The sequence below is a fragment of the Sciurus vulgaris genome (assembly GCF_902686455.1).
Source record: "Sciurus vulgaris genome assembly, chromosome: 2".
Taxonomy (NCBI): Eukaryota; Metazoa; Chordata; class Mammalia; order Rodentia; family Sciuridae; genus Sciurus; species Sciurus vulgaris.
In genome coordinates, this window is record NC_136462.1 from 7,785,997 (window position 1) to 7,805,887 (window position 19,891).

The following is a 19,891-nucleotide window of genomic DNA, read 5'->3' on the forward strand; positions in this document are numbered from 1 at the left end:
CGCTCTTGGCGCTCCTGTGCTGGGCTCCTCCTGGAGGGACCGCAGTGGCTGGGCTTGCTGCGGGGACGTGATGAGGGCCCGTGTGCGGGCTGCCAGCTTCTGTGGGGCCGTCACTGTGGCAGGCAGCCTCCACCGAGGTGAGGAGGTGGCTCTTGAGCCTGGTCACCCAGGCCCGGGCCCGGCTCCTCCCTGTGCGTAAGACCAGCCACCTGCGCCCTTTGGATTGCACTTTCTCCCCAGTGTGACATGGGGCTACACGTCAGGGGTGGATTCAGAGACGCTGAGCACCTTGCCTGGGGTCACCCAGCTCATAACTGTGGAAACATGTGCTGTCAAGTCTTTTGTGGCCCACGGGGCAGCCCTGGATGGGCTCGGAAGGACCTGGAGGGCAGAAGCTGGGAACAGACAGAGAGCTGGCCACACCTGCCAGGCCTCCTGACATTGCCACCGCTGTGCGTGTCTGGGAACCCAGTTCTCTGGCTGCTGTCCTGCCAGACCACCCGGGGTCAGGAGCTGGCTGTGCTGCTCGCCCTGCAGAGGGCTGATGGGTCCTGGACAGTGCCCCCCACTTCTGGATTTCACTTCTCCCCACATCGCAGCGAGAGCCATGAGCAGGAGCCACGCTTCCCGGGTGGCCCGAGCATGTTTTGCACGAGGTCCCATCTCCGTGGGAAGTGGTTGCACTTGCAGGCTGCCGTGGGGTGCAGGCTACTATGGGGTGCAGGGTGCCGTGGGGTGCAGGGTGCCATAGGGTGCAGGCTGCCTTGGGGTGCACGCTGCCTTGGGGTGCAGGCTGCCTTGGGGTGCAGGCTGCTGTGGGGTGCAGGCTGCTGTGGGGTACAGGCTGCCTTGGGGTGCAGGCTGCTGGGGGGTGCAGGCTGCTGTAGGGTGCAGGGTGCCGTGGGGTGCAGGCTGCTGTGGGGTGCAGGCTGCCTTGGGGTGCACGCTGCCTTGGGGTGCAGGCTGCTGTGGGGTGCAGGCTGCTGTGGGGTACAGGCTGCCTTGGGGTGCAGGCTGCTGGGTGGGTGCAGGCTGCTGTAGGGTGCAGGGTGCCGTGGGGTGCAGGCTGCTGTGGGGTGCAGGCTGCCTTGGGGTGCAGGCTGCTGGGGGGGTGCAGGCTGCCATGTGGCATATTGATTGGCAGACTCCACCCGAACCCTGGTGCCTGAATTCCGGTGGACCAAGACTGGGGCCAGTGGGCTGGAAGGATTTGGGATGACTCAGGAACTGGTCGGGTGGTCACAAAATCCTGATTAATCAGCTGGCTTTTGGACAGGAGGTTCAAATTCCATTTTGAATTGAGAGGTTTGAGAGACAGGTCCCTTCTGAAATGTGGCCCTGCGTGAACTGAAACAGGACAGTGACCAGAGGTGAGCAGTGGTGCGGGCAGTGTCCTTCCTGGTCGGGACTGTCACTGTTGCACCTGACCCTGGTCTTCACCCCATGCCTGTCATCTGGGGCTTGGGAGCCATCGTCTGTTTTATGCTCAAGGGAAACATTTTTTCAAGAAAGTGGGGTGAGCACGGGGGAGGTGGCCGCTCTGTGGCCGGACTCCGAGGGGGCCAGCATGGTACGCCAAGTGACAGCTATTGTTCCCCAGAAAAGCTCGTCCCTTTTCACTGGCTTTTAACATTCTGCCCTTGGCATCTGTTCCAGGCATTGTGGACGTTTGGAGACTGTGTCCGGACAATGGGTTAAAGCAAGCACTTAGTGAAAAGCATTCTCTACTTAATTACATTTCCTTCTTCTGGAAGCTATTTTAATTTTTTTTTATAATCACATGTTAATTGTGTATTAGCGGGGCCTTTCTGATTAGTTGAAAACATAATGAAACCTTTGTAAACAACACAGAGAGAAAGAAAGGCGAATGTGTGAAACACAGTGGTGAGGAGCCAGTTCTGAGAGGCCCAAAGAACTACATTTCTCGATGCCAGGGAGGGGCGGAAATTGTACCTGGAAGTCCCCTGTGTGAGTAATGACTCCCTAGTGGCTGACCACTGGTCAGCTATGAAGTGGGGTTTGCTCACACGTGGTCCCAGAGTCCCATGCTGCTGATACCCATGTGCCCACCTACTCACCCACCCACTCACCCACCACCACTCACTCATTCATTCAGATTCATTCACTCACTCATTCATTTACTTGCTCATTTATTCATGCACTCACTCATTCATTCATTCATGCATTAGTTCACACCGTCACTCACTCATTCATTCACTTGCTCATTCATTCATATCCTTACTATTTTAGCTTTCTCTGTTACACACTGACCAGATGCAAGCTCTTTCCATGATGTTCTGGAATCTTCCCTCCATCCTCAAGACAGCTGTTATTCCCATTTGTGGATAAAGAGACTGGAGGTCAGAGTGGAGCTCACCCATTCAAGTTTAGCCAAATTCGGGAAGCTGAAGGGATCTGCCCCAGCTCCAGCCCCGGCCCCCAGCCCCAGCCCCATGTGGTTCTGAAACTGCTGTGTCCCTTCCCATTCCACCCTCAGTGGATGGGAGACACCTGGTACCTGTCAGGGCCACGGGAAGGGGGGCGGGCCTGTGCGTGTAGCAGGGCAGAGGCGAGGTGGCGTGCTGTTGGCCCCAGAATGTGCGGCTTTGTTTCGTTTTCCGCTGCTAACGAGAGCCACGTTTTGGTCTCGATGGCCCCGGCCCGGTTTCCAGGCCCTATTGTGGTGAGCGGCCCCAGAGCCCTACTCTGTTCCCCATTTAAAGGGCTGGGCTTACAGGGGTTTTGCAGTTCCCAGGCTGTTATTAGGGAAGCGTGGCTGGGGCGCTTAAAATCAAAGTGCTACTGTGTGAGAGCCAGGTTCACCGAGCGCTCCAGGGAAGGCTGCCAAGACAGAATGACGAGCAGCCGCCAAGCAAAACACGCGCTCCGTCCAGAGCAGCCAGCTCCCTTCTGCAAATAGGGGAAAAACTGACTTTCTGATCTGGAGCGTTTCTACAACCAAGAAGAATCGCTCCAGGGATCATTCTAAAAATATTCCCGAGGCGGCTTGCTCCCCACGGCCCGGGACGCTCAGCAGCCCCTCACTGTGCTTTCCGGGTGCTCTCCCCGGACCGTGCTTTTCTTTGTAAATCACTTCAGCTTGCATGGTTGTCCCCTGCGCCCCCCACACGGGGTGGCTGTGGCCTCCAAGAGTGGCGCACGCAGCAGAAATGGTGTTTTTATCTCTGACTTCAGGAAGTGTGTTTGGGTTTTGGCCTCCTGCAGCCACGTTGCCAGCTGAATCTAGGGCAGCCCCCGACGTTTCTGGCCCTCACCCTCACACGGTTCCAGGAGGCGGTGGGCCGGGCCAGGGGTGCCCACCAGGGGACCGGCCTGCTCCCTCTGCCTGTTCAGGCCGCTTTTCGGCTTTGCAAGGCTCCCTCCCTGGAAGCCCTAAGCCCTGGAGCCCTGGGCCACTCTGGAACTCAGAGGACTTCTCTCCCCATGACTGGCTGGCTCCCACAGTGCCCTCACTGCCCAAAGTAGACGGCCTGGGCCTCAGGCGCCGCTGGTCCCCTGGTTCTCCCACCCCCCTCCCCTGCCCGCTGGCCCTACTCCCCAGTCCTGCTTTCTCTTAGGTGTGTGTTGCTGGGCTCAGGGGCAGTGCCCACACAGAGACCAGGACTGAAGTGGAAGGTTCTCGCCCAGGGCAGCTCGCCCCCTGGACGGAAGACACTCCAGGCCCGGCTGTTCTTTGTGGGGGGCTGTCCTGTGCACTGGGCAATGTTCAGCAGCTCTCTGGCCTCTGACCAGTGCGTGCCAGGAGCACCCCACTTGTGACCATTGAACGTGTCTCCAGACATTGACCAGGGGTTCCTGGTTCCGCTGAGAATCCCTGGTCTGGGGATAGTAGTACCATTTTTACGTGTAGGAATGAGCAATAATAGCAAGACCCTGGAATTTGAGAATGAAGTCCACCATTGAATTTTACCTCCAAAGCATATTTTTAGAGGCCGTTACATAGGATGGCCCTGTTGTGAGGGCGCCCTCAGAGTGACCTGTGTGGCAGCAGGGCCAGGGTGGCACGCTGTCCCTCGTGGGCATACCTGCAGGGCTTGGTGTGGCCAGGCAGCCCAGATGACTGTACTTTCAGATATTCAAGTGTTTTTCCTCTAAAAGTCCCCCATGCTGGTCTCCTGAGACAATGCTGCCTGGACCAGGTATGGTGAGTGGAAGTTCTGAGAAATCGGCCGTCCTCCCTCCTTCCTTCCTCCCTGCTTCCCTCCTTCCTCAGAGGTTGACTGATTGATTTTGCTCGGTGTCAGGGTTGGACCCAGCGTGCCCCCAGGCAAGTGCCTCCTTTTAGGGACACGTGCTGTGACCATTTACAGGAACCGTGTCATGTGGCTTTCAACATTGACTCATTCCAGGTCACCTACTAAGGTCCGGTGCCAGATGTCCCTGCACCCATCCGCAGACCTTCCTGGAGAAATCTGCAGTGGGGTGGCCAGCAGGTTTGTGTGGGGCTGCCTTGGAGCACCACGTGACTGCAGGAGTGATTCGTGGGCTCAGCCCAGATCTACGCTTCCGTGGGCCGCTCTCCGCCAGCTGGCCGGCCCGCCAGCCTCCAGGCACTGCAGACATTTGAATTCACAGGACGCCACCTCCCCTGGGCTTCTGGGCCTCACGTTCTCTGGAGCAGCCCAAAGCTCGGCCTGGGCCTCCTGGCTCAGAGCGCTCAGTTCCGGCCGCAGCTCCCCACCCACCACCACGCCCTCTGTGTCGGCAGCCGGCAGCCACTGCCCATGCTCCTTCCCTCCTGGCCCTGGGTGCTGCCCGTGATGCTTGGCCTCATCCTGCCTCACAGGGTGGTGGACAGTGCCGGGAGGACCCGCTGGCTCAGCTGCTGTGGTCACAGACCAGAGCCGGTGCCCTGGCGCGGCCTAGCCACTGGGCCTCCCAGCCTTGCAGCGGGGCTGTGGTGCTTGCAGGGGGCGTGTAGTGAGCGGGCCCGGCCTCCCTTGGTGCCTGTGCCACACACATCCTGCATGTCTGTGTGGACTGCGCCTGGCCTCCCACAAGCTCCGTGGTGGTGTTGGCACACCTCCGAATCTTGATTTTGTGACCGTGCATCCGGGCACCCGGAAACTTCCACAGCATCGGGCTGCGCCTGGTGAGGATGCCCACGGCCCGGCTGCCGGCAGCGGGCTGGAGGACGCTTGGCACCGTGGCAGAGGCAGAGTGCCGCAGAAGTGCCGCAGGTTTTTCATATGGAAATGTGAAATAATGGGGTGATTAAATAGAGCTGTATATTAAAGTACATCTGACATTAGAATTACCATAATGTGCTGTAGCCTTAGGCTGAGTACTTTATTTGCCATCTGCGTCGGCCCAAAATCCCCCGGGGAAGCGCTAAAATATTCTGAATAAACTCAGCTCGAGTTCTTATTGAGAGTAAAATACCATTTGTGGCACGTCGTATTGATTCGTCTTAATTGTGGTGCAGAAAAGAACATTCACTGGCTGATGACTTTTGTGCTCGGTGACAAGCTGGCCGGAGTCACTCTAACACTGTGGTTGGTTAACCTGGGCAGAAGGGCTGCCGAGGCCGGGCGGGCACCTGGGCTCCAGGCTGGAGCTGCAGCGCCACCCCCTGCCCCCGCCCTGGGCTGGCGCAGGCACAGCTGGGGCTCCCTGCCAGCTCCCTGCTCTCCTGGAGGGACGAGAGGGTAGAGGACGGGCGCCCCATGGGGGGCAAGCGAACTCACACTGCACCCTGCAGGCTCTCCCGGTGTCCGGCTCCGTCATCTCCTCAGCAGCGCAGAAACAGTGACCAGCTGTGGAAAGAGGGCTGTGGGCCCAGCCCCTGGCGGGAGAGATGCACTGTGCATGCTTAAGGAAACAAAAAGGGCAAAAAAGAGGGAGGGGGGAGAGAGAGGGGAAGAAGGTGGGAAAGACGCCACCAGGCAAACCCAAGCTTGACTGGTCACTGCTGGGTGGCCAAGGGTCCTGGGGATGCTCCCCGAGGCCCCCGGGGAAAGGTGCTTGCGGAATGCTGTAGATGAGAGAGCCATCCAGCACAAACACCTGGTGGAGCCAAGAGTGCTCCCCCATCCACGAGGTCCAGTTTTTACCCTATAATTGCCTATCATTATACACAATTTAAATATTCAAACATCCTGCACAAACCCTGGGCTAGCGTGTTTTTATTACAAATTCAGAACAAGGGAATAACCTTTAACTTCAGAGACAAATGAGACAAATTTACAAGTGCATATCTGCTGTTTTCTTGTGCTTTATCAATCCCTGCGGACCGGAACACTTTTGCTATAACACCACTCAGAACAATATACATATATTACTACTTGTTTGTAGTGAGTCGGTAATGAGTCCCCTCTGCATTCGCTAACCTATATAACTTGGCGTCGAGGCTCTCCATAACGTCAATTATCTGCTCAGAGCTAAACGTACACTCCATTAACACGAGATTTACTGCCCCTGCCGCACTTCTTGGGGTGGAAAGTGGAAATTTTTGTGGATTTAAGGAACGCGGGGATGCAGGCCTGCCTGTGAAGGGGAGGTGAGTCATGGAGAAGGGGACTTCCTGGGGGGCCGGTCCAAGGCCGGGCGCCCATGTCAGGCACACGCAGGTGAGGATAAGGGTGGTTTGCTTCATGCTATTGGTCCTGTTCTGGAGGCCATTCCTGTCCCCAGAGTTCTAGAACCCTCTCTGAACACTCCACGTGGGAGCCAAACCACCCAAATGAGCTCATCTGCCAAACCCCGTCAGGGAAGTGTGCAGAAGCGGGTTTCAGGGGCGTCTGATCTCTTTGGCCGGAGGCTAACATGACTTCCGGTGAATCTGAACACCTCGTGCAGGGCAGGAGGGGCTCTGACGACCTGGAGGGATGCACTGGAGCCCTCTCTGGGGCTGCTTCAGATGAGTGGCCACCTGTGAGACGCCCTGGGCGTCCTGTTGGGTCCCCTGCTCGTCCATCTCGCTGACAAGCACTGCTCTTTCTCCCTAGGCTGAGGTGCTCCACTGTCAGCAATTTCACTTTGCTTTGGGGCTGGGTGTCTATTTCCTGAGCCTGAAACTGCACACCTGGTCTGACCACAGAATTGAGCGGTTGAAAGAAAGACTGTTTGGGGAGATCTGGGGTGCGCGGGGCCCTGCAGCTGTGGTTCAGTTTGAATACTTCTCTGTTCCCCAAAGAGCCTGGACCGCACTGTTCCTGAAGGTGGATTCACAGCCCTCTGGTGTTCAGAGGAGAAGCTTGCTGGAATCACTGAACTCCTGATTGAGAGAAGGATAGAAAAGCCACTGCCCGGGATCATGATCTTCAAGCTGTTTAAGTTCTATTGGTTTACGTCTCATGGCTTCAGTGTTTGGGCAGGGTGGGTCTGGCTGGAAGCAGAGCTGTCTGAAGGGTTCACCTGCATTCTTTCGTTGTACTGAGATTTTACTAGACCGACTCCGGGAGGTCTTGAACGTGGGCTTGAGTATCTTCCGTTTTCACTTTTATTTGGCCGTTTTCACTGGGATGGAATTTACAGCAATTGGGATTTGTCCCGTCTCCAGCTAGGTTCCTGAACAGTCTCCAGATCCCCAGACTGGTCCCGTCCCCTTTCCAGTTCCTCCTCCAGTCCTTCCGCTCCTTCAACCCCGGCTCCCCCCGCTGAGCCTTCGAGTAGCAGTCTTCTCTGTGCGTGTGCTCTTGCTCTTCCTTCTCACCTCATGGATTCGTTCTTCCCTCTGAGCTGGACTCAGTCCTGGGGGCCTCTGGGCCTCGCAGGCTATTGGTCCCTCCCTCCCCGGGTCCCACTTTGTACATACTCCTTGTTCGTGACCAGGTGGCTTCAACCCTTCCCGACGTGTACGCCCACATCCTGAGCCTCTGCACTGGACTTGGGGGCTGTGTGAGGACAGCCCTGTTTCTGGGTCCCGCTGCGCAGAGGGCTTCCAGCACCTGCAGAGCAGGGAGGGAAGGAGACACATTTACTTGCCACAGTGGTACCTGGGTTGCAAGAGGTAGTGTGGCCTCGGCTGTCCTCATACTCTTCCCCAGGAAAGAACCCCTGGGAGCGGGACACAGCTTCACATTTAGCCTATGTTAGGAGGGTGAGCTTGGGGACGAGGACAGCCCTGCACTCAGGGCCATGGTGGGCCTGGTCACCACCGGATGGAAGCCCCTTCAGAATTGCGTGGTGTGGCTGCTGCATCTCCTGTCTTCCTCTCTCATCCTTTGTGCGGTGTGGTGTGCTGCAATTGCGTGTCCTCAGGCAGCCTCCCTGCACCTTGAGGCCTCTCCCTTCTCATGGGCATGCTCAGCTCTGGGATCCAGCTTGGACATCAACTCTGTGCACTGTTGCCTATTGCTTCCTCCCTGGGTGCCCTGCAGCCCTGCCGCAGCTCTGGCTCTGTCTTGGGGTTCTGTGTTCTGTCCACCTGTGGCCTCCTGGAGGGGAGGGAGCAAGACTTGCTTGTCTTGGACAAGCCTGGGCAAACCCTGGCGATGCTAGCTCTTGTTTGGAGGCTGCAGTGAAGGCTGTCAGTGGAGGGCTCTCTCCAGGCAGGTGGAGCCACGTGGGTCAGCCCTGCCAAGCAGATCCCATCCAGGTAAGGGGGCGTGGCAAAGCACGGTGCGGCTGACCTCCGTTTCCTCGTGTGTCAGACCTCTTCCTTCTTGACCCTTCCGCTCTCCAGATCCTACAGCTGGGCCTCCCTGTCCCGCTCTCTCAGGTGGGATGATGGTGGTCAGCTAGGCCAGTCTTCGCTCAAGGCTAGTGACAGCGGAGCTGTCAGTCTGGGTGGGAGGGGACAGCCAGCTGGGCACCCAGACGCAGTGCCAGCCCCAGGTCCTGCGGGCTGGATGAGTGCTGGTTCTGCACTTAAGCCATGAGACTTGGCCCCTCACTTTGTCTGTGATGAGACTTCATTTCCTTTTCTTGGAAAGTGTGGATTCAAACTCCCTGGAGCATCCAGCCGATGCTCAGACCGTTTCAAAACCCCGCGCTGCCGTGTGATCCGCATGAGGTGGCCTGAACACAGCCCGTGGGAACGGCCCCGCGGCTGCTCGGCTGCCTCTGAGAGGGTGCTTTGCAGGTAGAGAGTGAAAGACAGGCATTTCAGGCAGCAGGGCTTGGAGGGGTGGCAGTGGACACAGGGGCCTCAGCGTGCGTGGCCCGGGCGTGGTGTGTGCAGGCCTGAAGGACGGCGTCCTCTGGGGCAGCTCTGGGGTTGGGGGAGGGTAGTGGCAGAGGTGGTGGCGTATTGTGCCGCTCAGTGTCCCCTGGGATCCTGGTGTGCTCCTGCGGCTGCAGTGTAGCTGCTGCGAGGCTGGGTGGTCCAGGTGGGCCGCGTGCCCTCGTGCCCAGGAAGAGGGGCAGTTTGAGGGTCGAGCTCCAGAGGTGGCTGGTGTGTAGGGCAGGGCTGGCTGAGGAGTCAGGGTCGGCCATGCCTGGGCCCTTGTCCTAGTGGTGATACCTGCAGTGACACTGACCACGGAAACACACAGAACACCAAGTGACAGGTCAACCCTGCGTCTCCCTGTGTGACGCCCTGCGCACCCAGGGCCTGCTGCCTGGGGACCCCGTCTCGGGTACTTCATCAGGACGATTCCTCATCCCACAAGGAATCGGCCCAGGTGTCGTCTTCACCACACAGACGAGGACCCTGAAGCTCCTTGGAGTCCAGCCACTCGGCCACAGTGTCCTGGCTCCAAAGCGCGTCTAGGGAACACGGGGTCCTGCTGGCACAAGCTGAGGAACACATCAGACTGCAGGCCACGTGGAGTTTGGAAGCACTTGGGTCTCAGGCACCGCACTGGGCAGGGGCCCAGCCGCCAGTCATACCAGCTCAGTCATGTCCTCAGGGAGCTTGGAATCCAGGCAGAAGGTGATTTTGAGATGTATGATCCAAGGCCAAGAAGGTCCTCTGGAGTCTGCTTTGTTTCTTTTATAAATGGTGACGGTGTGTGTAGTTCCTGGGAACGTGAATGAGAAGACAGGCCAGGTCAGAAGCCCGGCACGGAACAGGCTCCAAGCCCCTAGTCCAGCCGAACCCTTGAATTCCTCTCTCCCCCTCTAGCATCACCCCAAATTTTCATTAAGTGACGGAGCTGGTTATTAGGTGCTCCCTGCCTGCCCTGGGCTGTGAGCTGCATCCCCAGCCAGGTGCCTCACACACGTGGCACCTCAGCTCCCGCTTGTCCCGTGAGCGAGTGACAGGCAGGTGGGTGGTCACTGAGCTCAGCAGGACACAGTGTGTTACTGTGTGTATTCGTCCTTGACTGTTGTTATCACCCACTGCCTGGACTTAGGTGTGCTGGTGTCCAGAGCAGCAGAGAAGCTCAGACACACCTGATTTGGTAATGGCTGGGTTCTGGAATGTGGAGTTCAAGAGGATTCAAGGTCTGGAGCGAGCGTGTAGGGATGGATTGGTGATGTCTGCCACAGACACTGGTGTTGGAGAATGGGTCTGTTCTCCCATCAGGGAGCAGGTACTTTTGGTCCTAGTAGCACGGTCACTTCCACCACAGCAGCAACACCCTCTCTGGACCACTCGTGGAAGGTTTTTCTCTTCTAAACTAGCCACAACTGTTATTTTCCCATGAGTCAGCATGATTTCATGAGTTATTGAAGTTCTAACCCCAAACAGCACATCTCGACACTTTCGTCGGCACTTGGACTGGCATGAAAGGTAAAATACCAAGGCATGCAGTTTCCCTTCCCCGATCCCTCGGCTCTGGAGACCCTGAGTCTGCAGGTCTCTCTCTGGGCCCAGCTCTTATCTTGACAGTGCCCACTGGCCAGGAGTGTGGCCTCGGCGGGCCCCTCCTCTCCTCAGTCCCCAGCTTCAGAGGCCATTTGGGGTGAGGGCCTCTGTGAGCTCGCTCAGGGACGGCCAGGGAGTGGATTTCCTGCAGGTTCATTATACTTACCGCCCAACTCCACCTTCTGCTGAGGAGGGCTGAGAGTGGACGGGAGGCATTTGGAATGAGCAGGGTGCCTTCCGGTTTTACAGGTGCCTGTGCCCAGGAACAATACAAACACAAAACCTTACGTAGACCTCCAAGGTGCTCAGGTGACGTTTTCTTTCCAGCATCATGAAACGAGAGAAGGTTGTCATTTTCTTCACTTTTTGTGGGGATGGCCTCTGGGGCATGCCTTCTGTGAGCAGCAGCAGATTCTAGATGAAGGTTAGGCATGCAGCCTGCAAAACCAGCCCAGTTTTTGCATCCTTGCGACCTGAGCATCCTAAAGGTGCTGCCTCTGGTTTTCCTGGGGCCTGGCTTCTTGGTCCTAGACTCAGCCACCCAGTATCTTGTGACCCCCTCCCTCACTGGGTCCCCTGAGTAGCACATGGCACCTGCTGGGCTTGCTGGCTCTGTGAAGTGACTCCGCTTCTTCTCCCTGGGGTCAAGGCCTGTGGTGGACCTGACTGGAGTCCATCCAAGGGACTCAGTGCCTTCACACAGTGCAGCGGAGGAACCCCTGTCCTGACCTCTGCTGTGACAGAGGACAGTGAATCCCTCCAGTGGCAGGTGCTGTGTGCAGGGAAGCAAGGGGTCCTGCTGGGGGCCAGTGGGCCTGGCCCGGCTGCTTTCTGGCTGTGTGACCTTGCTTCTGTAGCCTCGGCGTCCTCATGTGCCAGCAGGGCACAGCCGGTCCTTGCCTGGCCTCCCTCTGAGGCCGCGGTGAGGAGTCATGAGATGAGCTCATGCCGGTAGGACGCTCTGCAGCTGGCAGCAGGGCCTGCGAAGCCCGGACCTGGTCCTCTCCAGCAGCTTGGGCGCAGGATCTCTCACAGGCCCAGCGCCCTTCCCTCAGGTGTCAGTTGGCCTTGAGGGCCAGCGCTCTTGATTATGGCCTTTTCATTGAACAATAATTCAATTAAAGGTGTGCTTTTTATTGAACACCCCGATGCCTTTATTGGTATTATTAGAGTAGCCGGCATCACAAGGAGGAGCCATTATTTAAATGCTCGTAAAAAGAGGCTGGAAGCAGAGGGAGAGCAGCATGGCAATGCAGGAGTCCAGTTGCCGGTCGGCTCCCAAGCGTCACAATAAAAAATCATGTTTTCTCAACGTTTGCAAGTTTCTATTTCCCAGGAATCTCTAAGGCACGCGACGGGCTGCACTAAAATTCCTCCAGGGTTTCATTACTGCCAGAGTGGCACCGAATGGCTTCCCTGAAACATCCACCACCAGGTACAGGACGGAAAATAAGAACCCAAGCACACGGAACCCTCCCTGCACCCCGAGGGGTGACGTGTCACTCACAGCCCCCCACGCATGCCGCAGCCCTCTAGCGAGGCTGGTGTGTCATTTGTGCACTGCCGATGAGGACATCAAGGCTCAGAGGGGTTAGGGGACTCAGTTGGCGACACCTGTCTGGGAACAGGGCAGCAGGATTAAGCACTGTCCAGGGCTCTTGTAACCGAGAGGTCACGGGGAGGGCTTTGCGTTTGAGACGGATATCGAGGGGATGGCTTCAGAGTCAGCAAGCGAGAAGGGCCAGTGTGGGTTCCTGCCAGTGGGCACCAGGAAGGTCTGAAAGGGGGGAGGAAGGAAGCCAGCAAATGAAGACAAAACCCGGGCCTGAGTTCTGAATCGCCCCGTGCCGTCCCGCGAGCAAAACGCAGCTGACATTCCAAGGTCTGAAGGCCAGGCTTGATATTTCTGGTAAAGTGCTTCTGAACAGTCCGGGCCCGACCCGTCTCTGTTGGAGCCGTAGCAGCAGCAGCAGCCGTGTGGTGGGAGCGGAGCCTGTCTGGGACACTAGCAAAGGACTCTCCAGCTCCCCAGGGGCAGGTGGCCCAAGTTCGAGGAGGGCATGATGCTGAGGACAGGTTTAGTCCCAGGAAGGATGGCCTGCTGTCCTAGGGTCTTCTGCTGCATTTAAAAACCAGCCACCTGTGCCTCTGGGCTTTGTTTAAAAATATTGATTGAGTGTTTGAATCAAAAACCATTCTGAGTGGCTCTTCAAAGACTTTTTGGCATTCCGTCCTTAAAAGTGAGCAGCTCCCCTGCCAGGGGCCACTTATGGCAGGAGATAACCAGGAAGTCATTTTATTTAAAGGAGGGGGTCAAAGAGTTGTCTAGGGAGGGCCTCTGAGCGCTGGGAGAGTGTTAGATCAGGTGCTGTCAGATCCTGGGGAGCCATTGCCTGCGGTCAACCTTGCTGTTCACACAGGGCACTACCATCCAGCGTGGCTCAGGGGCTCTGGTAAAGAAAGCACTTTCCTGAGCATGACAGGTGGCCCCAAGATCCCACTCATAAACAGAGCTCTTGGTTACCTCATGGTGAATTCCGGGCAGGTAACTTCCTCCCGAAGCTGGAGTTTTAGAAGTGTCCTTTTTTAAAAAAAAACAAACCAACAAGACATGGAAATGTGAGCTTTTTGGAACAGGCAGCTACATGCTTCGCAGCAGTTGCCATTTTGAATGTAAAAAAAAAAATGTGATCAGCCATTTCGGCTATCAGGCAGTCTTCATCCCCTGCCTGCCTAGGACCTCTGCATTTTCCTCTAATATATCCCATTAGCCACAGAACTTTCTAGAAAATGTGTGGCCAACCAGATCAAGAAACAGGAGCTACCCAAGGAAGCAGAGCTGATGGAGGAGAGATGGGGGAGGGAGGTCCGGACGACAACCATGCAGAACCATAGTGGCTGTGGGCCCTCAGCACGTGAGTTAGAGGGGCCGAAGCCGGGGAAGGGTTATTGTGTTATAGCTCCTGTGTGTGGAAGGGGCTTTCGTTTATCTTCTTACTTCTTGCTTACTTATTCTGTCTTACTCCTAAAAGAGAGTGTGAGGAGTCCCCTAAGTATGGCTTCTGACTGGCTGGCTCATGAGCCGTCTAAGGTACTGTGTCCCCTTCCCGAGAACCTTTTCCAAGAAGCTGAGGACAGGAGATGTACCCCCGAGAAGCCTGTGCCCCCACCGCTAGTGGTCTGCAGAAGGGCATGGCCACCAGGGCCTGTCCACCCTCTTCCAGGTGGGGGACATTCCCTTCAGGGGGTCCTGTGACAGGACCGGAGTCACTCAGACATGGGGAGAGGGAAAAGGCTCAACCCCCTGGGCCTCAGACGTTCTCCTTGCGCTGCTGTAAAGGCGAGGCGAGGCTGAATCTCAGGATTCTGTTCTGCCCACCCCTGTGTCTCTGGTCTTCTCTCCACCAAACAGACACAAAGTGAGATGCAGAGTGGAATGATCCCTGAGTGATCACAGGCACGGAAAAGCACGTCCTGGCTTCCAGCGCTGGGTGTCCCTTTGGGTCTTCTCTGCAGCCTGGGGAACCTGTGCCCTGCCCATTGGGCGGCTTCCGTGACACTGCCCACGTCGGGTATGTTGAGAGGTCCTGGACCCTCAGAGGCTGGCAAGCCCAGTTTGTGAGAGAGGCACACTCAAGACCGAGTCCCTCTGGTGGAACTCAGGGCACATGTCCCTGAGCCACGTGCCTTTTAAAGATGGTTTCTGAAGGACCGTTAAGGCGGCTACAGGCGCTGCTAAGGGTGTGCCCTCCAGAAAAATGGGAGAGCAGCAAGGACGGGGACTGCTTTGCCCTTCCTCTGTGGGGCGCAGTGATCTCAAGCATGTTGGGCTGCACAGCGTGCCTGACTTTAATATCTGCATTAGATTTTCCAGGTTCAGGAAAGTTTGAATAAAGCAAAAGGAGCTTTTCAGGACTGCAGTTGCCGTGTCTTGCGCCCAGTCTGGGAAGGGATTCCTGTTCTTTTTTCCTTCCCGGCTGGTGCATCTGATGGCTGAAGACGGCCTGTCCGCGCCCGTCTCGCTTATGCAAAGTGTTAACGGGGCTCCGTTGGCAGAGCAGCTGGCTTCGGCAGAGGTCGAGGAGGCCAGCCGTGAGATGTTCCAGATGAAAGGTTCAGCCTCCATTTTGTGACTGCCCCAATGATGGACAAAGACGGTGACATTTTGGCTCAGTGCCACCAGAGTCCACTACAATTTGCTGCCGATGTCACCAGAGCCAGTTTCTAACAAATCAGCCTTTACAGCTGTTCATCCTGATGGCCTGTCAGACATGGCAACGGTCTTTCATTCCTTAATATTGTGGTATTCCTTTAGGCCAGTGTTCCGACGGGGTGGGGGGAGGCTGAATTCCACACCCCAACTGTGCTAGAGGACACCGGGTGGGGACAGCTGTTAGGTCTCTGCAGTACTTTATTTAGGTTCTGTTTCTGTTTTCTGGTGTGGGAAACATGGGAATTTCCTATGGCTAAATGGCAAATGTTGCAAAGGTATCACAACCATCTCCGCTCAAGAAAAAACACATTTTTTTGGCAAGACAATAGTTTGATTTGTTTCTGTAGAACTGCCTTGAGTCCGATGCTGTCTGAATCAGTGTTTTCCCAGGGGAGGTGGAGAAGTGATTTTGCCCTGCAGGGGACATCTGGCTGTGTCTGGAGACAGTTTTTGGTCTCCACCTGAAAGGAGGGGTGCTTCTGACATCTAGTTGGTGGAGACCCCACAAAACCTAGGACTGCCCTGCTCCCACCCCAACAAAGAATCATTGAGGTCTAAATGTCAGTGGTGTTTGGGTTGAGGAACCCCGTCCTCGATGGCCTTCCATGGTTGAGCATTCCACAGTCCAGCCTTTGGTAGTTCCATTAGAATAAGGCTTTCCTACCTGCACACTCTCATCTGGTTTCTGAGATAAGAAGAGCACCCTAAGGACAGGCAGAAGCCAGGCAGAAGCCAGGCCTACAGAATGGAAGGAACTTGTTCGGGCCTGGTCACCAGGGCCCCGATGTGCACACACTCGACTTCTTCAGTACCCAGCCAGGTGGAGACAGCCCAGCGAGGTCTGCCTGGAAGTGCCCCTCAGCTTCAGGTCGGAGCACAGGGCGCTTGGTCCTCCAAGTGCCCACAGGTCAGTGACCCCACGGTGCCCACGCCCCCTGCCCCTTCTCATGCTCTCTGCCTTTCTGTCCGTGTGTCTCCCCAGGTAAAGATGAGCCTTCCAGCTACATTTGCACAACATGCAAGCAGCCCTTCAACAGCGCGTGGTTCCTGCTGCAGCACGCGCAGAACACGCACGGCTTCCGGATCTACTTGGAGCCCGGGCCGGCCAGCAGCTCGCTCACGCCCCGGCTCACCATCCCGCCGCCGCTGGGGCCCGAGGCCGTGGCACAGTCCCCGCTCATGAATTTCCTGGGCGACAGCAACCCCTTCAACCTGCTGCGCATGACGGGCCCCATCCTGCGGGACCACCCGGGCTTTGGCGAAGGCCGCCTGCCTGGTACGCCGCCGCTCTTCAGCCCGCCGCCACGCCACCACCTGGACCCGCACCGCCTCAGTGCCGAGGAGATGGGGCTCGTCGCCCAGCACCCCAGTGCCTTTGACCGAGTCATGCGCCTGAACCCCATGGCCATCGACTCACCTGCCATGGACTTCTCGCGGCGGCTTCGCGAGCTGGCAGGCAACAGTTCCACGCCGCCACCCGTGTCGCCCGGCCGCGGCAACCCTATGCACCGGCTCCTGAACCCTTTCCAGCCCAGCCCCAAGTCCCCGTTCCTGAGCACGCCGCCGCTGCCCCCCATGCCCCCTGGCAGCACCCCGCCACCGCAGCCCCCGGCCAAGAGCAAGTCGTGCGAGTTCTGCGGCAAGACCTTCAAGTTCCAGAGCAATCTCATCGTGCACCGGCGCAGCCACACGGGTGAGAAGCCCTACAAGTGCCAGCTGTGCGACCACGCGTGCTCGCAGGCGAGCAAGCTCAAGCGCCACATGAAGACGCACATGCACAAGGCCGGCTCGCTGGCCGGTCGTTCGGACGACGGACTCTCAGCTGCCAGCTCCCCGGAGCCCGGCACCAGCGAGCTGGCCGGCGAGGGCCTCAAAGCGGCCGACGGCGACTTCCGCCACCACGAGAGCGACCCGTCGCTGGGCCACGAGCCCGAGGAGGAGGACGAGGAAGAGGAGGAGGAGGAGGAAGAGCTGCTGCTGGAGAACGAGAGCCGGCCCGAGTCGAGCTTCAGCATGGACTCGGAGCTGAGCCGCAACCGCGAGAACGGCGGCGGGGTGGCCGGGGTGCCGGGCCCTGGGGGCGGAGTGGGCAGCGCGGCCAAGGCGCTGGCCGACGAGAAGGCGCTGGTCCTGGGCAAGGTCATGGAGAACGTGGGCCTGGGCGCGCTGCCCCAGTACAGCGAGCTGCTGGCCGACAAGCAGAAGCGCGGCGCCTTCCTGAAGCGCACGGCCGCGGGTGACACGGGCGACGACGATGACGCAGGTGGCTGCGGCGATGCGGGTGCGGGCGGCGCGGTGAACGGGCGGGGCGGTGGCTTCGCGCCCGGCGCTGAGCCCTTCCCGGGCCTCTTCCCACGCAAGCCGGCCCCGCTGCCCAGCCCGGGGCTCAACAGCGCGGCCAAGCGCATCAAGGTGGAGAAGGACCTGGAGCTGCCGCCTGCCGCGCTCATCCCGTCCGAGAACGTGTACTCACAGTGGCTCGTGGGCTACGCGGCGTCGCGGCACTTCATGAAGGACCCCTTCCTGGGCTTCACGGACGCGCGCCAGTCGCCCTTCGCCACGTCGTCCGAGCACTCGTCCGAGAACGGCAGCCTGCGCTTCTCCACGCCACCGGGGGACCTGCTGGACGGCGGCCTCTCGGGCCGCAGTGGCACTGCCAGCGGTGGCAGCACGCCGCATCTGGGTGGCCCGGGCCCTGGGCGGCCCAGCTCCAAGGAGGGCCGCCGCAGCGACACGTGCGAGTACTGCGGCAAGGTGTTCAAGAACTGCAGCAACCTGACGGTGCACCGGCGGAGCCACACCGGCGAGCGGCCTTACAAGTGCGAGCTGTGCAACTACGCGTGCGCGCAGAGCAGCAAGCTCACGCGCCACATGAAGACGCACGGGCAGATCGGCAAGGAGGTGTACCGCTGCGACATCTGCCAGATGCCCTTCAGCGTCTACAGCACCCTGGAGAAACACATGAAAAAGTGGCACGGGGAGCACTTGCTGACTAACGACGTCAAAATCGAGCAGGCCGAGAGGAGCTAAGCGCGCGGGCCGGGCGCCCCCACCTGTACAGTGGAACCCTTGCCAACCGAGAGAATGCCGACCTGACTTGCCTCCGCGTCACCGCCACTTAGCACCCCGTGTGTCCCCGGGGCCCAGGGAGGCGGCACCCCAACCTAACCTGTGTCTGCGAAGTCCTATGGAAACCCGAGGGTTGATTAAGGAAGTAAAAATTGTGGAGCCTTTTAACTGTGCAATAATTTCTGTATTTATTGGGTTTTGTAATTTTTTTGGCATGTGCAGGTACTTTTTATTATTATTCCTTCTGTTTAAATTCCTTTAAAAGATTTTGTTGGGTATCCATCCCTTCTTCATTTTTTTTTTTTTTTAACCCCGTAGTGGTCTGAGCAATGACTCGCAAGCAATGTAGAGGGGAAGCATATCTTTTAAATTATAATTTTTTTTGGGGGGCGCTGCTTTTTTGAAATTTAAGCTAAGCATGTGTAATTTCTTGTGAAGAAGCCAACACTTAAATGACTTTTAAAGTTGTTTACTTTTTTATTCCTTCCCCCTTTTTTTGGTCCTGAAATAAAAAGTGGCATGCATTTTTTAGGCTTTTTATTTTATTTTTTGTTCTTTTTTTTCGGGGGGGGGTGGATGTATAGCGGATAACAATCTTTAAAATTGTAGCACTTTGTTTCAGAGTTGGAATGGAGATGTAGCACTGATGATGTCCTGAGTCCCAGAGGCCTTTTCTGTGTTGATGTCAATTTTCACCTTGTATAGGGAAAACAGTGGGGAGGTGGGGGAGACACCCCACAAAGTACTGCTAGAAAAACCCTTTTCGAGGGCTACCCTGGGAAGAGGCCCAGAGCACTCTGAGGTGGTGCATCGCAGCAGAGAGCACCCTTTTCTTTGAATGTGGGTGTGCCCCGGGATGCCATCTCTGCCCTTTGCTGTAGAGTCGTCTGAAAAAAGTGGGCTGAGGGGACTTTATTGGGTAGATGGTGGTGGTCTTCAGTGACACAGAAAGGGAGGAACCAGTGGTGTTCTTTCAGGCTTCTTCTGACTTGTCGACCTCTCTTTTACTCACTCCCATTCTATCAGTCCCCAGCGTCTGTTGCTACACGTGGTGATTGATCATTTCTCAAGCAGACAAAAGCCTTGATGGAGAATTGAGGAAGTCAGTGTCCTCTTACTCAGTGCACGCTGGTGACACTGTAGGGACCGGGGGAATATCTTGCAGATTTCTGTTCCCTCTCCTGGAGAAGCAGAGGAAGAGTTCCATCCGAAGGTGCCCAGCGCTACTTCCCGATTATTTTTTTTCTCGGATTAGGTTGGAAGGTACTAACATTGGACTGTTAATATTAGACATTTGAATTCTGTTGACCCGCACTTTAAAGCTTTTGTTTGCATTTAAATTAAATGGCTTCTAAACAAGAAATTGCAGCATATTCTGTTTGCCCAGAGGTGGGTTAAACTGTAAGGGACAGCTGAGATTGAGTGTCGGTGTTGCTAAGCGTGGCATTCACAATACTGGCACTATAAAGAACAAAATGAAATAATAATTTATTGGACAGTTTTTCTACTGCCATTCAATTTGATGTGAGTGCCTTGAAAACTGATCTTCCTATTTGAGTCTCTTGAGACAAATGCAAAACTTTTTTTTTTTTGAAATGAAAAGACTTTTTAAAAAAGTAAAACAAGAAAAGTACATTCTTTAGAAACAAAGCCACATTTACTTTAAATTAAAAAAAAAAATCCTGGTTGAACATAGAGGACATGGAAATGCCATAAGACCCAATGAAGTGAAGAAATAAACCCAGCACAACCTTGGCCATCCATTAGCTCTGTTATCCTCCGCCCCTTTTGTTTTTGGGACAACGCTGCTTAGATGTGGAGTAGAGGTGACTTACTGCTGAATTAAAACCCGAGTGACACAAGTTGATATCGTTGAATGAAAAAACGAAAAA

The 19,891-nt window shown here is 56.5% G+C and overlaps 1 protein-coding gene across 5 annotated transcripts in view; it reads left to right on the plus strand.

Moving 5' to 3' along the window:
- BCL11B (BCL11 transcription factor B) overlaps positions 1–19,891 on the plus strand; it is a 91,501-nt gene that overhangs the window by 68,729 nt on the left and 2,881 nt on the right. For all 5 annotated transcript variants that reach the window (XM_079129490.1, XM_079129493.1, XM_079129492.1 and 2 more), the window contains one exon: positions 15,913–19,891. This exon is cut by the window's right edge and continues 2,881 nt beyond it. In XM_079129490.1, coding sequence (XP_078985616.1) covers positions 15,913–17,960 — 2,048 coding nt within the window. In that variant the 3' untranslated portion in view covers positions 17,961–19,891. The remainder of the gene's footprint in view (positions 1–15,912) is intronic.